At 39.2% G+C, this 21535-nt stretch overlaps 1 protein-coding gene across 1 annotated transcript in view; it reads right to left on the bottom strand.

Moving 5' to 3' along the window:
• The window catches only part of FAAH2 (fatty acid amide hydrolase 2), a 48268-nt gene that overhangs the window by 7598 nt on the left and 19135 nt on the right, over positions 1–21535 (bottom strand). Inside the window, exons 6-10 of the mRNA XM_006096164.3 lie at positions 15238–15373; positions 13420–13537; positions 9869–9988; positions 8118–8229; positions 2609–2803 (exon numbers count right to left, since the gene is read on the bottom strand). Coding sequence (XP_006096226.1) covers positions 2609–2803; positions 8118–8229; positions 9869–9988; positions 13420–13537; positions 15238–15373 — 681 coding nt within the window. The remainder of the gene's footprint in view (positions 1–2608; positions 2804–8117; positions 8230–9868; positions 9989–13419; positions 13538–15237; positions 15374–21535) is intronic.

The raw sequence follows: 21535 nt of genomic DNA, 5'->3' as shown, positions 1-21535 counted from the left end.
TTGTCAAGAGTGGGAGGTTTCTGGGACTCCTGCCTATTGAGGCTGTTGGGAGGAGTAAACATCAGAGAGAGGGATATATGGGTGGCCTCAGTCTGTCCTTTTCTGTTCTTTTGTTATTACACATCTATCTGAGAATCTCGGTCACTGCCATAATTTCAGCTATGATCACCTATGAGCAGATGACCTCACATCTATATTCCCTGACCCACGTTTCATACCTATATAACCAAATTCCTATTTGGCATCTCCATCTGAATATCTCCCAGAAACCACAAACTTAAAAAAAATAAAACAAAGCCTTGCAAAATAACTGCTTTCCTCAAGGAATGCAATCTAGACAGAGTTAAGACACAACCATGAAGAGATCTTTAATAAAACAAGAAGAAATATTCTCAGAAACCAACAAAATAGTGATTCAGGTAAAAAGTGGTAGAGAATCTCAAAAGATGGATCTTTCACTGTGGGCTGAGTATGGGAGTGGTCAGAGTTGAGATATGAACCAGGTTTTCAAAAATGAGTTGGTCTTGGGCTAAAATTCAGGCTGAGTTGCTCTTTTTAATCTCAGGGAACATCATCCAGCCGTGGGCAAACTACGGCCCGTGGGCCGGATCCGGCCCTTTTGAAATGAATAAAACTAAAAAAAAAAAAAAAAAAAAAAAAAAAAGACCGTACCCTTTTATGTAATGATGTTTACTTTGAATTTATATTAGTTCACACAAACACTCCATCCATGCTTTTGTTCCGGCCCTCCGGTCCAGTTTAAGAACCCATTGTGGCCCTCGAGTCAAAAAGTTTGCCCACCCCTGTATCTAGACTAATCTCCGGTGTTAATAATCATCAGTGAGAAAGTTAGTAAATAACATAAATGTTTATAAAAATAAATTAAACAAAAGCAGAACAAAACCAAACCAAAAAAGTTATAACTGGTAATTTTCTCTTTAGGTTCTTGCCTATAGACTAGGGGTAGGGAACCTTTTTTCTACCAAGGGCCATTTGGATATTTACTTATTTTTTAAATATATTTTTATTGATTTCAGAGAGAAAGGAAAAGGAAGAAAGAGATAGAGACATCAGTGATGAGAGGGAATCATTGATTGGCTGCCTCCTGCATGCCCGCTACTGGGGATTGAGCCTGCAACCCTGGCATGTGCCCTTGACAGGATTTGAAACTGGGACCCTTCAGTCTGCAGGCTGATGCTCTATCCACTGAGCCAAACCAGAGAGGGCCATTTGGATATTTACATCTTTCGAGGTCCATACAAAATTATCAACTTAAAAATCAATCTGCTATATTTGGTCAAACATTTAAGTAACTCACCCCTAATGCCTTGGCAGGGCCAGACCAAATGATTTTGCAGGCCTTTCATGGCCCATGGGCCGGATGTTCCCCACCCCTGCTATAGACAATTATGTTTCCTGTCTTCAGAACTTGAGTAGCTAGGTGATAGAAATTTAGGCAGAAACTTGTTTCAAAGATTCAAGGAATTGGAAGTGAGTGACCAAAGCCAAGAATTAGTGTAGAGAGGAGTCAATGAAGGATGATACAAACTGTCATTTGATACCCTCTCCCCCACATCCTCCACAACCCTTATGCCAAGTACTTTGCATGCACTATTTAATTTACTTTTGACAGCAACAATGCAAGGTACAGATTACTCTGAATGCCTAGAGAAGGAATAGATTCAGAAACATTCAGTGTCTTGCACCAGCAAACACAGGTAAAAACTAGTAGAGTCAAGTATTTGCACTCAAATAAACCAAGCTTCAAATTCCAAGTTCAAGTGGACCATAGGTTTTTAGAGTAGGAAAGTATATAGTGTGGTTCTCTGGAAGAGACCTTATAGGAACCATAGAAACCGACCTGGTATATTTCCAGGGGCCTCTAGACCTCATATAACCACGGTCCGGACACAGCTCCCAAACCAGTTGAAACTAAAACAAATGGTGAATACTAGAATGATTCAAACTCAGAAGTGATCATAGCTAGGCAAATAGATGATCATCTTGGAGAATTCTATTTTGTATTTGTATTTGCTGGGAGGCCACATATCCTGGTAAAACAGCTGACTTGGCATATTATGCAACAGAATAGCCATGGCAGCCTTTGGATTGAGTCAGTTCATGCTGTGTTACTGCAGATAAGTCATTGAACCTCCCTGAAGCCCAGGGCTGTAAAACATGATACTCATACTCACTTGCAGGGTTTTCTTAGGGAGAACACAGATATTAGCAAATCATCTTCCACATATGACAATAGCAACTGTTTTCTGCCATTTTTTTTAATTTTAAAAATATTTTTATTGATTTCAGAGAGGAAGGGAGTGGGAGAGAGAGATAGAAACATCAATGAGAAAGAATCATTGATCGGCTGCCGCCTGTACGCCCCCTACTGGGGATGGAGCCCGCAATCCGGGCATGTGCCCTTGACCGGAATCAAACCTGGAACCCTTCAGTCCCAGGCCGACACTCTATCCACTGAGCCAAACCGGCTAGGGTTGCCATTTGTTTTTCATTACACATCATTTTTGGACAGCAAAAGGAGAGAACACTTTTCTTGGAAAATATCTCTGTTTCTTTAAGATTAAAGAGTATAAGGAATACTAGGTACCTGTGTAAGCGAAGTTGAAAGGTCTTGTCAGAGGAACATGATGCTTGGGAGCCACTGTGGGATGCGAGGGATATAAGAAGATACCATCATCACCCAGCATCTCCAGCAATTCTTTATACAGGCTTTCTTCCATTGCCTTAAACTTCTTGTATTTCTCAGGGCTGTATTTGATCTTTCCTTCCAACAAGGCCAGTCCTACAGAATGATAACATATAACAAGTGAAGGTATGAAACTTCATTTTAAATCCTAGTGTTCTTTATCTTTTCTTTTTTTAAAGTATATTTTTACTGATTTCAGAGAAGAAGAGAGGGGGAGAGAGAGAGATAGAAACATCAAGGTGAGAGTCATTGATTGGCTGCCTCCTACATGCCTTCTACTGGGGATTGAGCCTGCAACCCCGGCATGTGCCCTGACTGAGAATCGAACCATGACCTCCTGATTCATAGGCCAGTGTTCAACCACCGAGCCATGTGGGCCAGGCTACTTTATCTTTTCTTATTCTATAACATTGAGAAAGTTAAAAAGTGATGAAAAAGAAACCTTATAACCTGGCTACCCATACATGAACATTGTTGATCATTGAATGTCAACTCCTGGTCTTTTTTTGGTAATGCTATATATCGACTTCCTAGCTTCTCCCACAGAATGCTGTATCATAAGGATTTGTATAACTGTGTAATATTTTAACTGTAGGAATGTCTAATAGGCTTTTCTTTAACTAGCCCATGATTGTTGGGCATATAAACTTTTTCTGAAATTTAAATGCTGCAATAAACATATTGATGCATGTAATTCTTAGAAAACTTTATAATGGAAATATATTTCTAGAATCTAGAGGATTCTATTTAATGTATCTTCAGGATTTAAATTATATTTTATGAAAAAATCATTAATACATACATATACGTACATATTTTTAAGTATATGTCATAAATGATTAATACATATTTAGTATTTAAGATTAATATTTACGTATTTTAGAATAGTTTACTTATTTTAAAAATAAGTTTATTTTTTTCAATCCTATATAATAAAAGCATAGTATGCAAATTGTCCCCTCGACCGGGAGTTCATCCAGGAGTTTGACCAGGGGATGGGGCCGGCCGGAGGGAGGGAGGGAGGCCCTGGCTGGCATCAGGCAGCCGCTAGGGGCCCTACCAATGCACAAATTTCGTGCACTGGGCCTCTAGTAGAAAATAAGAAAAATTCAAAAGATTAAAGTAGACTAAACAACTCACCAAAAAAATACAGTGCTCATGGAAAATAACTAAATATGTTAGTACACTTAGTTCATGTACTTTCCTATATAACTGTATGTACAATTTTCCACATATTCTACTCACCATTTTAACATACATAAATGCGTGTTATCAACATAGCTTCGTAAATTGGTCTTAAGTGCCTGCATACAATTGTATCCTATCTATGAATCATAATTCACTACCTATTCCTCTGTTGTTAAACATTTAGGATGCTCCTCATTTTTTGTTATTATAAAACATGCTGTAATGTACATCTTTATGAATAAATTCTTTGATATGGTTTGGAATATTTTTATCTGAAGAGTCTAGCTTGTGGCTAAAATACCTGTGGGATTTTTCAAGTGTAGCCATCAGCAATTATAAAAGGCTTATCTGGCAAGCTGCCCTCTCCAAACCAGATATGGCGCACAGACAGTGCATTGAAACATCTATAGGGTATTGCAGTCAAGGACTTGGGCCTATCTAGCCTGTGATGTTCTTGTACATATTTGCATTCTCAGCCAAGGCACCTAAATATCTTTAGCTGAGGCCTTTGGCAGAGGTCTTCTTCAGGTATCTTTATGGGAGAAGTAGAGGAAACCTTGAAGACCCTTTTCCCTACTCTGATTACTACTCAGGACTTTTCCACTCCTAATCTCTCTCCCTTATCCTATTCCTGACCTCAGGGTCTGTACAACTGCTGGAGCCTTTATTTCAGGCCCCTTTAACAGTGAGAAAATCTCCGCACTTGTGCTGATCCATTTGACCCTTGACTGGTGCGAATTTTCTTTTTTTCATTGTTTTATTGCTTAAAGTATTACAAAAAGTATTACATATGGCCAATTTTCATAGGGGAAATGGAAAAGGGGGTGGTTGTTTTCTCCAGTTGTAGTCTCCTGCTTCTACTATCACTGCCACTAAAGGCTTCACTGCTACTTTTATTTTGTCCTGTTGCTGTAATTGGCTCTTTCAACACAGAACAGCTCAGCTAAGCCCCTGACAATACCTAGGATGATAAAATGTGATTTCTTTGGCATGAAATGGCATAAGACAACGCAAGAGTTCCTTAAACACTTCCTATCAGTATACCACTGTCTTTCATATTTTATGGCTATGCACAACAAAGAGGACACCAGTGACTAGAATACTGTCAAGATTCTTTTGAAGAAAAGTAACTCTGACAAATACATGGCAAGTGAGTGTTTTGAGTTTTCATTGTCCTTAAATGATTTTCCTGATATCAGAATATTAGGGCCAGTGAAAGCAGTGTCTTTTTCCAACAACAGAGCAATTTCTGATGATAGAGACCTCATTGGTAGAGCTATCTACACTAATAAAAGAGAAACATGGTAATTAGCGTACGACCGCTACCCTTCCCATTGGCTAATCAGCATATCCTTATGTAAATTAACTGTCAGCCAAGATGGCAGCCGGCAGCCAGGCAGCTGGAAGCGAACATGAGGCTTGCTTGCTGCAGTGACTGCAGACCCCAACATTCCCCACCTGACTTGCCGGCCTCTGAGTTGCAACTCTAAGCAACTATGTACTATGTTGCAAATAAGAAGCTAAACAAAACCCCAGAAACCAGCTTTCAGCCAGCCGGGATCTCAGAGCTGAAGTTATACATTGTTTCGATTATAGAACGGCAAACAAACCAGATACGAAGCCTCAGAGCTAGAGCCAGAGCTAAAGCTGGCCCAGAATAAAATTTAAAAAAAGAGAGAAAAAAAAGGAGCGGTTGGGAGCTTCAGTCAACAACCGCCAGCCTGAAAGCAGCCCTTAGCCCTTCACCCAGACTGGCCAGGCACTCCAGTGGGGACCCCCACCCTGAAGGGTGTGTGACCAGCTGCAAACAGCCATCATCCCCTCTTCCAGGCTGGCCAGGCACCCCAGTGGGGACCCCCCATCCTGATCCAGGACACCCTTCAGGGCAAACCAGCCGGCCCCCAGGCCTCTATCCTATATAGTAAAAGGGTAATATGCCTCCCAGCACCGGGATCAGCGGAGCCGTGAGGCCTCTTGGCACCAGAGCAGTGTGACAGGGGGCAGCGCCCAAACCCCCTGATGGGCCCTGCTCTGTGTGTGATAGGAGGGCGGGGCAACAACCCACCCCCCCCTCCCCACGGTCCCTGCTCTGTGTGTGACGGGGTAGAGCCATAACCTCCCCATCGGCCCTGCCCTGAGTGTGACAGTGGCGGCGCCCCAACCCCCTGATCGGCCCTGCTCTATGGGTGATAGAGGGCGGCGCCCCAACCCCCTGATACGCCCTGCTCTGTGTGTGACAGGGGGCGGTGCCCTAACTCCCCTATCGGCCCTACTCTGTGCGTGACAGGGGGGAGCTCCCCCACCCCCTGATGGGCCCTGCTCTGTGCGTGACAGGGGGCAGCGCCCCAACCCCCTGATTGGCCCTGCTCTGTGCGTGACAGGGGGTGGCGCCGCAACCTCCCCATCGACCCTGCCTTGAGTGTGACAGGGGGCAGTGCCCCAACCCCCCAATCGGCCGCACCCTGAGCGTGACTGAGGGTGGCATCGCAACCTCCCAATCCGCCCTGCTCTGTGCATGACAGGGGGCGGCGCCCCAACTCTCCAATTGGCCCTGCTCTGAGCCCAACCAGGGGCTGCACCTAGGGATTGGGCCTGCCCTCTGCCACCAAGGAGCAGGCCTAAGCCAGCAGGTCGTTATCTCCTGAGGGGTCCCAGACTGCAAGAGGGCACAGGCCGGGCTGAGGAATCCCCCCCCCCCGAGTGCACAAATTTTTGTGCACCGGGCCTCTAGTGTAATAATAACAAAATTAAAAATAGCCCTGGCCGGTGTGGCTCAGTGATAAGAGCATCAGCCTGTGAACCAAAGGGTTTCGGATTCGATTCCTGGGCAAGGGCACGTACCTGGGTTGCAGGTTCATTCCCGGGCCCTGGCCCTGGTCGGGGTGTGTGTAGGACGCAACCAATGGATGTGTCTCATTCACATAAACGTTTCTCTCTCTCTCTCTCTCTCTCTCTCTCTCTCTCTCTCTCTCCCCCTCTCACTCTCTCCCCCTTTTCCTCCCTTCTACTCTCTCTAAAAATCAATAGGAAAAATATCCTTGGGTGAGGATTAACCAAGAAAAAAAATTAAAAATAGCTTCTATTTATTGAGTCTTTAAGATGTTCCAAGACTTGTGGTTTCATCTTTATAAACTTGAAATTGCCAGTATGTGCTTGATTAGGTTGAATTTCACATGCTTTAGATGCATAATCTCATTTAACTAGCATAACAGTGCTAGGAAGTACCTATTATTTAATCCCCTCAATCACACAGGTAATACATGCTTTTATTAATTCCATTTTATAGATAAAAATGAATCACTGATAACATACTAGTAAACAACTGAATGAAGGTTAAGCAAACTAGTATCTTGAAAAGTTAAGATTGGGCCCCAGTGTGAAATAAAGCAACTAATTTCTACTTGTCTTAATTTATCACTATAAAGAGGTAACATTGACTTATACTGTCAGCGTCTCTTAAATGTTTAAAGGGATAACACATGAAAAGGTGCCACAAATCTAATAGTTGACACTTAAGTATTCAATGAGTGTTTGTTTACAATAACAACCACCAACTCAATAGAATATTATCCAGCCATAAAAAGAAATAAGGTGCTGATACAAAGCACAACATGGATAAAATGTTAAAAAAAACACCTTATGCTAAGTGAAAGAAGCCAGTTACAAAACACCACATAATGTATGATTCCATTTATTTAAAACTAGAGACCTGATGCATGAATTTGTGTACAGGTGAGGGTGTGTGTAGAGCTGCACTAATTTCTGTGGTTAGCTGCTTCAACTGAACCTACTCTACATGACCAATAATTAAGATTTTGAGAGGTTAATTCACCAAAATATTCCTAAATGGGCCTATTCCTAAAGTCAAATATATTGTCCAAAATTTCCAATTTGGTATTTAAATACAATACACAACACAGAGAAAGCACCGTAGGCACTTGAGTTTGTAAGGCAAATATTTGAAGAGCACTCCTCAACTCGGTAGCCATCTAACTTTCATGAATTAAGATTTCTAAGCCTATAAAATGGGCATTTTAATAGATATGTTGTAAATCAATGGTATAAAATGCACAGGACAGTGGTTGGCACATAATGAGATGTCAGCATATGATGGACAGTAATTCATTACTGATATAGCTCAGCTTTCCTCAGTGTTGCGGTGTGGTAAGATATTCTCCCCTCCCCTAAAGACAGCAAACCAGAGAAAAGATGAGTCACATACCAATGGCAGGGATGGTGTGCGCTGATAGGCCCAGGCACCATTTCATCAATTCCCACAGAGGGCTGATAGGCTTCCCATGGTCACTAAGCAGATCCACAAATTTTATAGGTTCCTGAGAGTGAAGAAAACTTTATTAACCAATGTCACCCCAACAAATTTAATTTAAAAAAAAGACCTGGGAAAGCAAAAGATTAAAATGTAAATGTGAAAATAAACATATTGATGTGCTAAAACAGGAAATACAAGTATTATCTCAAAAACAGTATGGTTGAGACAAACATATGAATAGGAATGGTCATAGCAGCACTATGAATTATAGCCATATAGCAATCAGCTGATGAATAGATAAACAAAATGTATTAATTCAATAGAATATTATCCAGCCATGAAAAGAAATAAGGTGCTGATACAAGGCACCACATGGACAAAATTTAAAAAAAAACACCTTATGCTAAGTGAAAGAAGCCAGTTACAAAAACACCACATAATGTATGATTCCATTTATTGAAACTAGAGGCCTGGTGCATGAATTTGTGCACAGGTGGGGGGGGGGTCCCTCAGCTTGGCCGGTGATCAGGGCTGACTGGGGACAGGGACCACAGGAGGTTGGCTGGCCAGCTGGGGGGAGGTACTGCAGGAGGTTGGTCGGCCACAGGAGGCTGGCTGTGGGAGCGCACTGACCACTAGGGGGCAACTCCTGCATTGAGCATCTGCCTCCTGGTGGTCAGTGTGCACCATAGCGACCGGTCAACCAGCTGTTTGGTCGAATGGTAGTAATGGTTGCTTAGGCTTTTATATATAGAGAGATTCCTATAGTAAGGAAATCTATAGATACCGAAAGTAGATTAGTTTTTGCTTAAGGCTGTGGGTAGGAGTGGTGAGGATACTGGAGGGGGTGACTGATAATAAGTATGGGTCTCTTTCTGTGGTGATGAAAATGTTCTAAAATTGATTGTAGTGTTGGTTGCACAATTCTACAAATGTTTTAAAAATCATTTAACTGTATGCTTTAAAAGAGTGATTTACATGGTGTGGAAATAACTCAATAAATCTCTTTTAATAAAGTGGCAAAATGGCCATAAACAAGTATAGTTGAGAAAATGGCCACATCCTTTTTCCATAGAAAAAGTTTCAAGTACCAACCCTATAATGTACCTGTTCTTAAGAGATGAACCATCACTGAGCAACATGGCAGAGTGCCTATGAATAGCAGCTCTGAGTCAGGTATAATTCAAGGTGAGGGGAGACCAGATTTTCACTCTTTTGTCTTATTTGAGGTTTTTTATTTCAGGACCAATTTTAACAATTAGCACCTATGTTATAAGCTTCTCCAAGCTATAAGAGAGTATCTCTTGCCTTACTGAAGCCTAAATGCTCTGATACCCAGCACATGCTATAATGGAATAAAATCCACACCCCTGTGTCTTGTCCATAATGTTATCTCTGCTTAAAACACCTTTTATCACTTCTTTACCTGATTAAGGTCTCCAAATTATTCACATATTGGTGAATAGCAGTTCCTCCACCAGGAAGATTTCCCTGACTTCCACAAAGAGAAGGGCCCCCCCTCTCTGATCCTACAACCATATATGCTTATACTGGTATAGCACTCACCAAACTGTATAATCTTTAATTATTTAACTATGTCACCTATTTGCTTATTAATTTCATTCCTCCATATTGACAACATATGGCCCGCAATAGAAGGTCAATAAATATTTATTAAAAAAGAAGGAAAGTAGTGAACATACCGTCCCATCAGGTCCCTTTGCTGACATCATTGTGACCCATAACTGAAAAGAATACTTCATTTGCTTTAGTTTAACATGTTGAACTGAGGCTCCTAGTATATTTTCCAGGTGATCCACAACCTTAGAAAATGAAGATAAAACAATAGACAAACATGTTTAGGAAAAAAGAGATGTCACTAGAGAGTGGTATAAGCAAGATGGCTGACAAGAAAGTGCTAGGCCCTCATTTCTTTTTTTTAATCTGTCTTTATTGATTTTTATTTAGTTAGTTTAAAAAATATTTTTATTAATTTCAGAGAAGGGAGAGGGAGAGGGAGAGATAGAAACATCAATGATGAGAGGGAGTCATTGACCGGCTGCCTCCTACATCTCCCTACTGGGGATTGAGCCCGCAACCGGGGCATATGCCTTTGACCGGAATCGAACCCAGGGCCCTTCAGTCTGCAGGCCGATGCCCTATCCACTGAGCAAAACTGGCTAGGGCTGTTTTTATTGGTTTTTAGAGAGAGATAGAAACATTGAAGAGAGAGGAACACCACCACCACCACCACTACCACCACCACCACCACCACCACCATCATCATTGATCTGCTGCCTCCTGCACACCCCCTACTGGGGATCAAGCCCAGAACCCAGGCATGTGCCCTGACCAGGAATTGAACTGGCGACCTCTTAGTTCCTGGATTAATGCCCAACCGCTAGGCCACAATGGCTGAGCTAGGCACTCATTTCTTCATGGAAACACCAACATACAGACCACAACCAAAGGAGCTCTGTGGGGCCTCTGAAAACCAGTTAAGAAACTTCAGCAATAAAGCAAATGACCAAAAAATAAAAGCTGCACTCACAATGCTAAGAAATCTCATGGTCACTTTGCTTATTTTCGTCTCATCGCTTTCCTGGTACAATGCAGACAGACTGGGAGGAAACCACCCAACTACTAACTTCTGCCTTGGGATGGAATGAAAAGAGTGGCATTTGCTTGCAGAGTTCTGGTTAGTATAGAGGCAGCCTGGGGGCACTGGTTTATCTCTTGCTTGAAGGAGCACTGATGGGAATAGAGGCACAGTTTGTATATCTGGTTGGAAGCTATCAAAAGCAGTGGTTGGAGCCATGGCACAAGAGTTGCAGAGTTACTGCAGACCTGTGGGTGTCTGGGTATAAGATATTACAGGCAGAACAATAATATAAACCAACTAAGGGCTTGAGAAGAAGTAAGGAAGAGACATTTTGGGAAATTAAGACATTAAAAAGTAGTCATATGTACAGAGGAACTGGAATTTAAAAATGTACAAGCCCCCAAAAGACCCATCTCCACAAGTTTTGAGAGAACAGGTAAATGTGACACCACCAATGGAAACAAAGAAAGCTCCAGCAAGTGACCTAAAGAAATGGAGAGCAATAAACTGTCAGACAAAGAATTCACAATAATCCTTTTAAGGAAGTTTTATGAACTACAAGAAAACACCAAATAGACAAGTAAACAAAATTAGGAAAATAATACATGAACAAAATGAGAAGTTCAACGAAGAACCAGCAACAATAAAAAACCCCAGAAATTCAAAAATGCAATAACTGAACTGAAGAAATTCAATAGAAAGTTTCAAAAGTAGACTTGACCATGTGACCAGAACATTAGAAATTACCCAGTTAGAGGAGCGTGAAAAAAGCCAATGGGAATTATGGGGCACAATGAAAATAAACAAGTTTCATATTGTGGAAATTCCAGAAGGAGAAGATAAATATAAAGGAACAGGAAGTATATTTAAAGCAATAATGGCAGAAAAATTCCTGATCTTGGGGAAAGAAATGAACATCCATACTCATGAAGCCCTAAAGATCCCAAATAGGTTGAACACAAATAGGGCTACATCAAGATGGATTATAATTAAGTTGTTAAAAGTAATATGCTAAGTGAAATAAGTCAGTCAGAGAAAGACAAGTCAGTCACATGATCTCACTCATATGTGGAATCTAATGAACAAAATAAACTGAAGAACAAAATAGATTCAGACACATAAAAGCATGGAACAGACCATCAAATCTCGGAGGGAAGGGCGGGGGAGGGTGGGTAGGTGGGAAGAAATCAACAAAAGAACTTGTATGCATATATGCATAACCCATGGACACAGACAATAAGATGGTGAAGGCCTGGGGAGTGAGGGGGATGGGCTAGAAGGGGTCAATGGGGAAAAAGGGGGACATATGTAATACTTTCAACAGTAAAGATTTTTTTTAATCAATAAATATAGCCCGGGTGAAGATTAAAAAAAACACCCAAAGTGTTGCCTGCCCCAATTTTTTTTTTTTAACATCAGTGTTGGATATAATGTTGAATGCCAACTGGAATTGAAAATCAATTAAAATAAAAAATAAAATAAAAATAAGTGTTGGAAAAAAAGTTAAAGAGAAAGAAATTTAAGATCAGCAAAAGCAAAGAGAGACATTAGATACAAGGGAACTCCCATAGGCTATGTGTGGATTTTTCAACAGAAACTTTTCAAGCCAGGAGAGAATAGACTGCCATGTCTGTCTTAGTATGTTAAAGCAATCTTTTTTATTTTAATTTAATTTTTAAAAATACATTTTTATTGATTTAAGAGAGGAAGGAAGAGGGAGAGATAGAAACATCAATGATGAGAGAGAATCACTGATCGGCTGCCTCCTGCACGCCCTCTACTGGGGATCAAGCCTGCAATCCAGGCATGTGCCCTTGACCGGAATTGAACCTGGGATCCTTCAGTCCACAGGCCAACGCTCTATCCACCCAGCCAAACTGGCTAGGGCTAAAGTGATCTTTTATAGCACTCAAGTTTATAATTGTCTTCCTTTAGGTTTCACAGATATGTTTCAACTAATTGGTAGGTATTGTAAAATCATTTTTTATTAGTTGTTTCTGATATATTGGGATGATTCTGATTTAGGGAGTACATGACTTTAATTAAGGCACTTGTTAACCTTACTGTGAGAATTTTACATGAATTTTCTTGATGTTAGAGATATAAAATTACATGTTTTCCAAATAATGATCTGTACTATTTTTAATAGTACCATGATTATTTACTGTCGTTTTTTAAAAAGTATTTTTAAAATTTGACAGGGTTCTTCTTTTTATTCTTCTTCGAATGAGCTTTTGCTTTTAAAATGACACATCAGTTTCATTATTACAGAAGTATTTAAAGGATAAAAAGCAGACTAGAATTGTTACATATGCAATGTGACCTCAATTATATAAAAGTTACATCTACACATAAGCATATAAGAATAACTGGACAGATATGACAAAATAGTAATAGCAGTTACCTCTGAGCAATTTCTTTCTTTGCTGCATTATACTTTATTTTTTAAATGTTCCTTTTTATTAAAAAACAAGTAAAACATAAAAAATAGCTATAAAAATCACACCAAAAATTACTTAGTACAACTACTGTGATCATCTTAATTCTGTATTCTGACATAGAAATATCTGGTAGACAGTAAAGGAATAGGTTGAAAATGGCATCTATTGGCCTAAATATGAATTCCATTAAAGAGATTCTATTTATAATTACCTTTTTCTGAGCCTGAATGAGTTCTCGGTCTACTTTGGACATTAAAAATGAGCCACCATCATGTTCCATCCAGTAAAATTTCAAGCCCTTTAAATGTACCTTTTCATCCAGTTTTAATCTGTGGAGGAATAAAAAGAAACAGGTATGAACAGATTACTTATATATATTCACTAGTTCAATCCTAACAATTGAGTATTTGCTTTAGTGGGGCTCCCCCCCACCCCCAGAATTTTGTGCCAGAAATAGTGATAAGCCTTTAGAATTCATACTTTCAATTAAGAATATTACTCTGTCCACATGAGAAAGGATAGCATAGAATGGTCAAGACTGAAGATGGAGTAAAAAGTCAGAAGGCTCTGGTGAGAAATTATTGTAGCCTATACAAGAATTATAACCATGGTGATAGGAATGTAATGATGTGGGAAATAATTATGAGGTAATCTTCATTGGAGATTGCTTAGACATAGGAGTAATAGAGATGGGGAACCAGGCTTTTGTGGCTGGGTTGATTATGGTACAGTCACTGGAATTGGGGAAGAACAGAAGTAGCAAATCAGTTTTGTGGGGTTTGGAAAGAGAACGAAAATCAGTTTCAGACACACTGAATTTCAAGTCCTTGGGATGCCCAGGATGCTGGTTAATATACACTCCTGTAGCTAAGGTGAAAGGAAGGAATTGGAGATGTATATTTGTGAATCCTCTATATGTATGGGACATAACTGAAGTTGCAGGTATAAATGGAGTCTTCCTGGGAGGTTGGGGAAAGAGAGAAGAATGAATTGAGCCAAGACCCTCTAGGGCAGTGGTTGCCAACCTTTCGGACCCCACAGACCACTGGCTGGCGACCGCTGCTCTAGGGTACCAGTATTTTAAGGACGAACCACCAAAAGAGATAAAAGGAAAGGGCAGAGATGTAGGAGCTGTATCAGAAGAGTGTGAATCACAAAATCCTAAGGTAGAGATTGTTTCAAGAAGGAAGGAATAGTCAATAGGAGTCACCAGTTATAAGATCAGAGAACTTGACAAAAAAATTTTAGCGGTGGAAAGGTGAAAACCAGTATGTAGTTCAGGCATGTTAAACACGTTAAGCGCCCAGTCAGTCACTGGCAACTGACACTATACTTTCCATCCAGAAGACAAAACAGGCTGGGCGCTTAACGTGTTAACCAGTAATGGAAAAAAGATCTGAGAGAGTACTGGAACATGCGATCCGGAACATGGCTCAAAGTATTTAATACCAAAGCAAAAAAGAAAGATATTTTATCTACTTAAAGGGGAAAATGAGAAATTAATGTCTGGGGAACTAGAAAGTTTGATGTAAAGAACTGAAAAAAGTTCCACAGATTGCATTTTCTTGGTAAAGTAGAAAGTGGGACCATTTATTGCTGCTGTGGAAAGTGTAATAAAGAGCTATAAAGGGAAATAGGCAGATTTCTAGGCTATATCAATGTCCCAATAAAAGTTTGGAAAACATGTGTGGTGACCAATAGAAGAAGCACCAGAAAGGCTTAATTTAAAGTGGGATGTCTATATATTCAAATTGACAAATGAACAACAATAACCCATTGCTTTTCATCTCCAAATAGGCCCTCTCTTTGTGTAATATTTTCACACCAGTAAATTATTTTTACAAATGATCTTCCTAGTTTGTGAAGCATGACATCCCACACATACAAAAACTCTCTCTCTCTCAGAAAAACAAAAGACTAATTCTGTGGTTGAGGACTAAAAGTTTACCTGTATGTTTCTAATAAACAAAGGGAGAAGGAATTGCCTGGGCAGGAAGGAGAGAAAAATAAAGAAAAGAAGCGAACATACTTTTTGATTCCAGGTCCTGCCATGACCCTCAGCATGGGGGCCAGGTCTTCAGCGTAGCGGCACATGGGACCAGTGCACTGAAACAGCTCCTGGGCTCCCTTGGCCACAGGGAACTGACCGTTGTTGGAGACCACACCTGAAAGGTTGGACACTCGGGTTAGCTGTCCAGAATAAGACATGGTCCCACATATGAGCAGAATCATAGGATTCTTAGCTTTTTCTGACCGACTTACTTCGTTTGACATTTTCTCAAGGTCCATCCATGTTGTTGCAAAACTGAAACTCATAGACACAGACAACAGTATGGTGGTTGCCAGAGGGATGGGGGTTGGCGGCAGTAGGCGGTAAAAGGGAAAGGGAAAGGGGGCCAAATATACGATGACGAAGATGATTTGACTTTGGGCTTTGGGCACACAATACACTATGCAGATCATGCATCACAGAAATATACACTTGAAACCTTTATAAACTTATTAACGAATGTCACCCCAACAAATTGAATTTAAAAAGACATGATCCCTGAATGTTGTATTTCATCATCATGTTTAATCTTTCTTAAATGTGGGGGGTAGAACTTCCAGTACAAGATCTAACAGAAGCAGCAAGAGCAGGCATATTTTTCTTGTTACAGATCTTTCGAGAAAAAGTTTTCAGTTTTCACCAATAAATATGATGGTAACTATGGGTGTTTTCATATAGGCCTTCTTTTTTAATATAAAAAAAAACTCATAGTGTTTACTATTTGACGAATACTCTTCTAGGACCTTTACAACATTAACTCATTTAATTTTCATAACAACCTTATGAAGTAGATATTTTGGCTATACCCATTTTACAGATGAGACAATTGAGGCAGACATTAAGTATCTAATATTACATAGTTACTAAGTGACAGAATACCTAAAGTCTAGCTCCCTAGACTGTTATCAATCACTAAACCAGTGACTCTAAACTTTTGCCTTCAGGATCCTTTTATATGCTTCAGAATTATAGGGGACCTTAAAGGAATTTTTGTTTACACAAGTTAAACGTATCAATATTTAACATATTAGAAATAAAAACTGAAAAGATGTTAAAACATTTGTGTTAATTTGCTTAAAAATAACAGCAAACTCATTATACGTTAGCACAAAAATATTTTATAAAAAATAACTATTTTCTAACACAAAAATATATTTAGTGAAGAGAAGGTCATTCTTTTACATTTTTGCAAATCTACATAGTGTTTGATTTAAAAGAAAAAAAACCTGGATTCTCAAATAAATATCTATATGAGATTTTAAAAATCTTAACAGACAATTGTTCATATTATATCAAATCAGGTCAAGTCCTGTTTCTGACAGGATATTTACAATAAGAAATCTGAAATTTTATCAATGAATTTCATATTCTGTTATACTAAAATCCATTGGTGTATCTCTTGCTCTCATTCAATCATTTTATAATTCATAATTTTGTAATACCAATCATTATTGATTTGAAAAATATTCACTAAAATACACATTACATATTACTAGTATATTCATTTTATATTAAAAAATCCATTCACATCACCAGTTTCTCTAAGAAAAGTCCTTAATTATTGCAAGGCTGTTAAGCTCATGGTGGTAGATGTAGGTTTTCCAAATTTCTAATTTTTGTTTGTATAAGGTTCTTAAAATGCATGAGTAAAAGCCCAATCCAAAGTAAGAGATAGATAAATTAATCTGTTATGTGTATTTAAAAAGTATTTTGTCCCATTTGACCCAGTGTTTCCACTTCTAGGAATATATCCCAAGAAACTAGAAGCAGCAATCAGAAAGGATATATGCACCCCTATGTTCATAGCAGCACAATTCACCATAGCGAAGATTTGGAAAAACAGCCTAAGTGCCCATCAGCAGATGAGTGGATTGAAAACTGTGGTACATCTACACGATGGAATACTATGCTGCAGTAAAAAAGAAGGAATTCTTACCATTTGCAACAGCATGGATGGAACTGGGGAGCATTATGCTAAGTGAAGTAAGCCAGTCAGAGAAAGATAAATATCACATGATCTCACTCATATGTGAAATCTAATGAACAACATAAACTGATGAACAAAAACAGATCTAGAGACAGAGAAGCATCGATCAGACCATCAAACTCAGAGGGAAGGCAGGGAAAGGCGGGGGTAAGGGGGAGAGATCAACCAAAGGATTTGTATGCATGCACATAAGCCTAACCAATGGACACAGACACCAAAGGGGTGAGGGCATGAGTGGGGGGGGTGGAGGGGCAATGGGGGGATAAGGACATATATGTAATACCTTAATCAATAAAGAAAAAAATTTAAAAAAATAAAAAGGTAAAAAAAAAGTATTTTGGAAATTTTTTATTCATAAGAAAAAAATGACTGATGGTTACCAGAGGGGAGGGCGATGGGGGGCTGGGTGAGAAAGGTGAAGGTATTAAGAAGAACAAATTGGTAGTTACAGAATAGTCATGGGGATATAAAGCACAGCATAGGGAATTCAGTCAATAATATTGTAATAACTATGTATGGGGCCAGGTGGATACTTGAAGTATTACCTGAACTACATTGTAAAGTATATAATTGTCTTACCACTATGCTGCACACCTGAAACTAATACAAAATAATACTGAATTTACACTGTAATTAAAAAATTTTAAAAGGATAAATGAATCAATGAAAAGAGTCAGGAATGTATTAAATATATAAATGCAGATTGAACTGTTTGAAGGTGCAAATAGTAGCCTACTGCATACACTTTTTTACCTTGCTTTTTCTTATCCCTATGGTGACATGAATTTTTAGTGTCTACACTGTGGTTGTTGAAACCAGAAAGATTAAGAAATATCAAGTAGGACAGCAGCATCAGGGTAGCATAAGTTGTTTTTATTTTCTTACTTTTTATTACAACTCATTAGATTTTGCTTAACTGAACAAAATTGCCTCTGCACATTATACCAAGGGACATGGAAGCTTTCTAACCCACCTTTGCATCCAAAAATAAGCAAATAAGAATTTGGTAAGGACTGCGGATCCAGGAGAGTCAATGAGGATGCCCCATTCTAACTCACTGTGATGTGTGTGTGTGTGGGGGACAGGGGGCGACCTGGAGAGTGCAAACCTGGGAAGATGCCCACTGGCAAGACAATTTGTGGAAGTCCAGGTAGGCTGAGAGGAGATTCCAGCATGCAATTGATGCAGGGGAGAGGCAAGATTGGATGCATAGAAAAGGGAGAAATGCAACACTGCTGCAGAAGTGATCACTCCAGTAGAATAAGTGTAATACTGTGACCTCATCCACAAAGAAGGAGGAAAGTGAAAGTGATGAGTGACTGCCTTGTTACCCCAAATGTGAGAGTGTGGCTGGAGAAACCCATTTCTATCCTGCAGCACCCACATTTCTGAGGAGGGCCCTCCATGACAGGGGTGGTGGGGGAGAAAGGGAAGGAATCTGATAAGAACAGCAAAGGGAATTGAACACAGTTCCTGTTGTCAGCTTCAAGACTTCAGCAGGAAAGTCTAACCACAAGCCTCTAGGAGTACCCCCCATTTGAAAGATATACCCACAGAGCCCGCGGGGCACTACCAGAGCCCCAAGTACTAAACCAACACCTAACCCTATTTTGCTGCTGGCTCCTTGTGTGTGTTTCCAAATGCATCTGCAAGAACAAGCTCCGATAGAAAAGGAGCATGCTCAAAAAAATAGGTCAAAGTCAACGGACAAGGAAGGACCACAAACTTAGCTATCGCACCACCTTTGGGAATATAAAAGACAGGTTTCCAATAACCCGCCTGGTGCATTGCAAGGGGGGGAAAAGCCCTAAAAACAGCCCTAGCTGGTTTGGCTTAGTGGACAGAGTGTCAGCCTGTGGACTGAAGGGTCCCGGGTTCGATTCCAGTCAAGGGCACATACCCGAGTTGTGTGCTCGACACCCCCCCCCAGTGGGGGACATGCAGGAGGCAGCCTATCAATGATTCTCTCTCATCATTGATGTTTCCATCTCTCTCTCCCTCTCCCTTCCTCTCTGAAATCAATAAAAATATATATATATTTTTAAAAAGCCCTAAAAACATAGTTAAGTTGGCATCTTCTACTTCAAATGAGAAAGCAGAAGTACATACATACAAAATATTTAAAAATCAAGAAATACGGCATCATAAAAGTAATTATTATTATCTAGAAACCAACTTAAAGGCCTAAAATATAACCTAATTAATAAAGTATTCAAAATAGCTGGTATAAAAAAATTCAACAAGCTATAGAAACTCAGAAAAACAATGAAATCAGGAATAGAATGAATAAACAGAAGGCTTTCTTTACCAAAGAGATTTACATAATAAAAAAGGACCAAACTGAAAATCTGGATCTGAAGAATTCAATAAATGAGATAAAGAGTGATGGGTAGACCAGATAAGAAAAGAATAAATGGCTTGAAATATAGAAATAATAAAGTTTGATTAGGAGAAGGAAGTAAGATTTTAAAAAAGCAAAGAAGGCCTATGAGAGCTATTGTTTTCATTGAGAAAGGCAAATATTTGATAAATGGGGTTCCAGAAGGTTAAGAGAAGGAAAAGTTGGCAGAAAGTTTACTTAAATAAATAATAGATGAGAACTTCCCAAATGTGGGGAAGGACTTGCACATATAAGTCCATAATTCTAATAGAACAGTTTATTATATCAATGCAACAAGACCTCCAAGAATATCATAATAAAACTGTCAAAAATCAATAATAACAAGAGTATTATAGGTAGGTGAGGAGCCATTATAATTGTTACTACAGCAATGCATGGGGAACCATGAGAGACTTCTATGAGCAATTATATGCCAACCAATTGGATAACCTAGAAGAAATGGATAAATAAAAAGAATCTTGAAAAACGCACAACACTAGAAGTATCATGCTTCCTCACTTCAAAATATATTATAAAACTATAGTAATCAAAATAATGTGGTACTGGCCCAAAAACAAACACATAAATGACTGAAACAGAATTTAGATCCCAGAAATAAACCCAGGCTTATATGGTCAATTAATCTATGGCAAAGGAGGCAAGAATATACAACGGGGAAAAGAGAATCTCTTCAATAAGTGGTGTTGAGAAAAATGGACAACTACTTGCAAAAAAAATGAAACTAGACCACTTTCTTACACCACATACAAAAATAAATTTAAAATGTATTAATAGTAGACTGTAAACCATAACATTTCAAGAAGAAAATATAGGCAATAAACTTTGACACTGGCCTATGTAATATTTTCTTGGATGTCTCCCCAGGCAAGAACAATAAAAGCAAAAATATACAAGATTACAAAAAACTGCCCTGACAGGTGTGGCTCTGTTGTTTGAGCATCGTCCCACACATCCAAAGGTCACTGGCTCGATTCCCAGTAGGGGTGTGTATAGGAGGCAGGGCACATACCCAGGTTGTGGGTTCGATCCCCAGTAGGGGTGTGTACAGGAGGCAGCCATTTGATGGCCCTCTCTCACATAGATGTTTCTCTCTCTTCCTCTCTCTCTAAAATCAATAAAAATATATTTTAAAAAAGATTACATAAAACTAACAAACAGTGAAGGAAAACATCAATAAAATGAAAAGTCAACTCACTGAATGGTACAAAATATTTGCAAATAATATACTCAATACAGGGTTAATATAAAAATATATAGGGTGCTCATAAAATTCAACATAAAAGACAATCAATCCAATTAAATATGAACAGAGGATCTGAATAGACATTCTTTGAAAGAAGACATACAGATGGCCATCAGATACTTAAAAAGATACTCAACATCACTGATCATCGGGGAAATGCAAATAAAAACCACAGTGAAATATTACTTCACACCTGTCAGATTGGCTGTTATAAAAAATAAAACAAATAACAAGTATTGGCAAGGAGGTGGAAAAAAGGGAACCCCGTACACTCTTGGTTAGATTGCAAACTGGTGCAGCCACTATGGAAAACAGTATGATGATTCCTCAAAAAACTAAAAGTAGAACTTACATAGGATCCAGCAATTTCACTACTGAGTATCTATCAGAAGAAAAAAAACCCCAATAATTTGAAAAGACATGTATACCCCTTATGTGCAGGTTTACTTATTTATTCTGTATTTGTCATCTGCCAAATAGGTATAATTTCTTCCTGAAAGGTTTACTGTAGAGAATAAATAATTAAAATTAGTCATGGTAGACAACTTGTAGAGTACCTGGCACAGAGCTGATGCTCAATAATAGTAGCTATTTTTAATATTGATAAATATATATGACCATACTTCTAGGTAAGATTATCCTGGTA

Source organism: Myotis lucifugus, unplaced genomic scaffold, assembly GCF_000147115.1.
Source record: "Myotis lucifugus unplaced genomic scaffold, Myoluc2.0 scaffold_169, whole genome shotgun sequence".
Classification (NCBI taxonomy): Eukaryota; Metazoa; Chordata; class Mammalia; order Chiroptera; family Vespertilionidae; genus Myotis; species Myotis lucifugus.
Note: the sequence above shows the minus strand (reverse complement) of the source record. Positions and strands in the feature narration are given on the sequence as shown.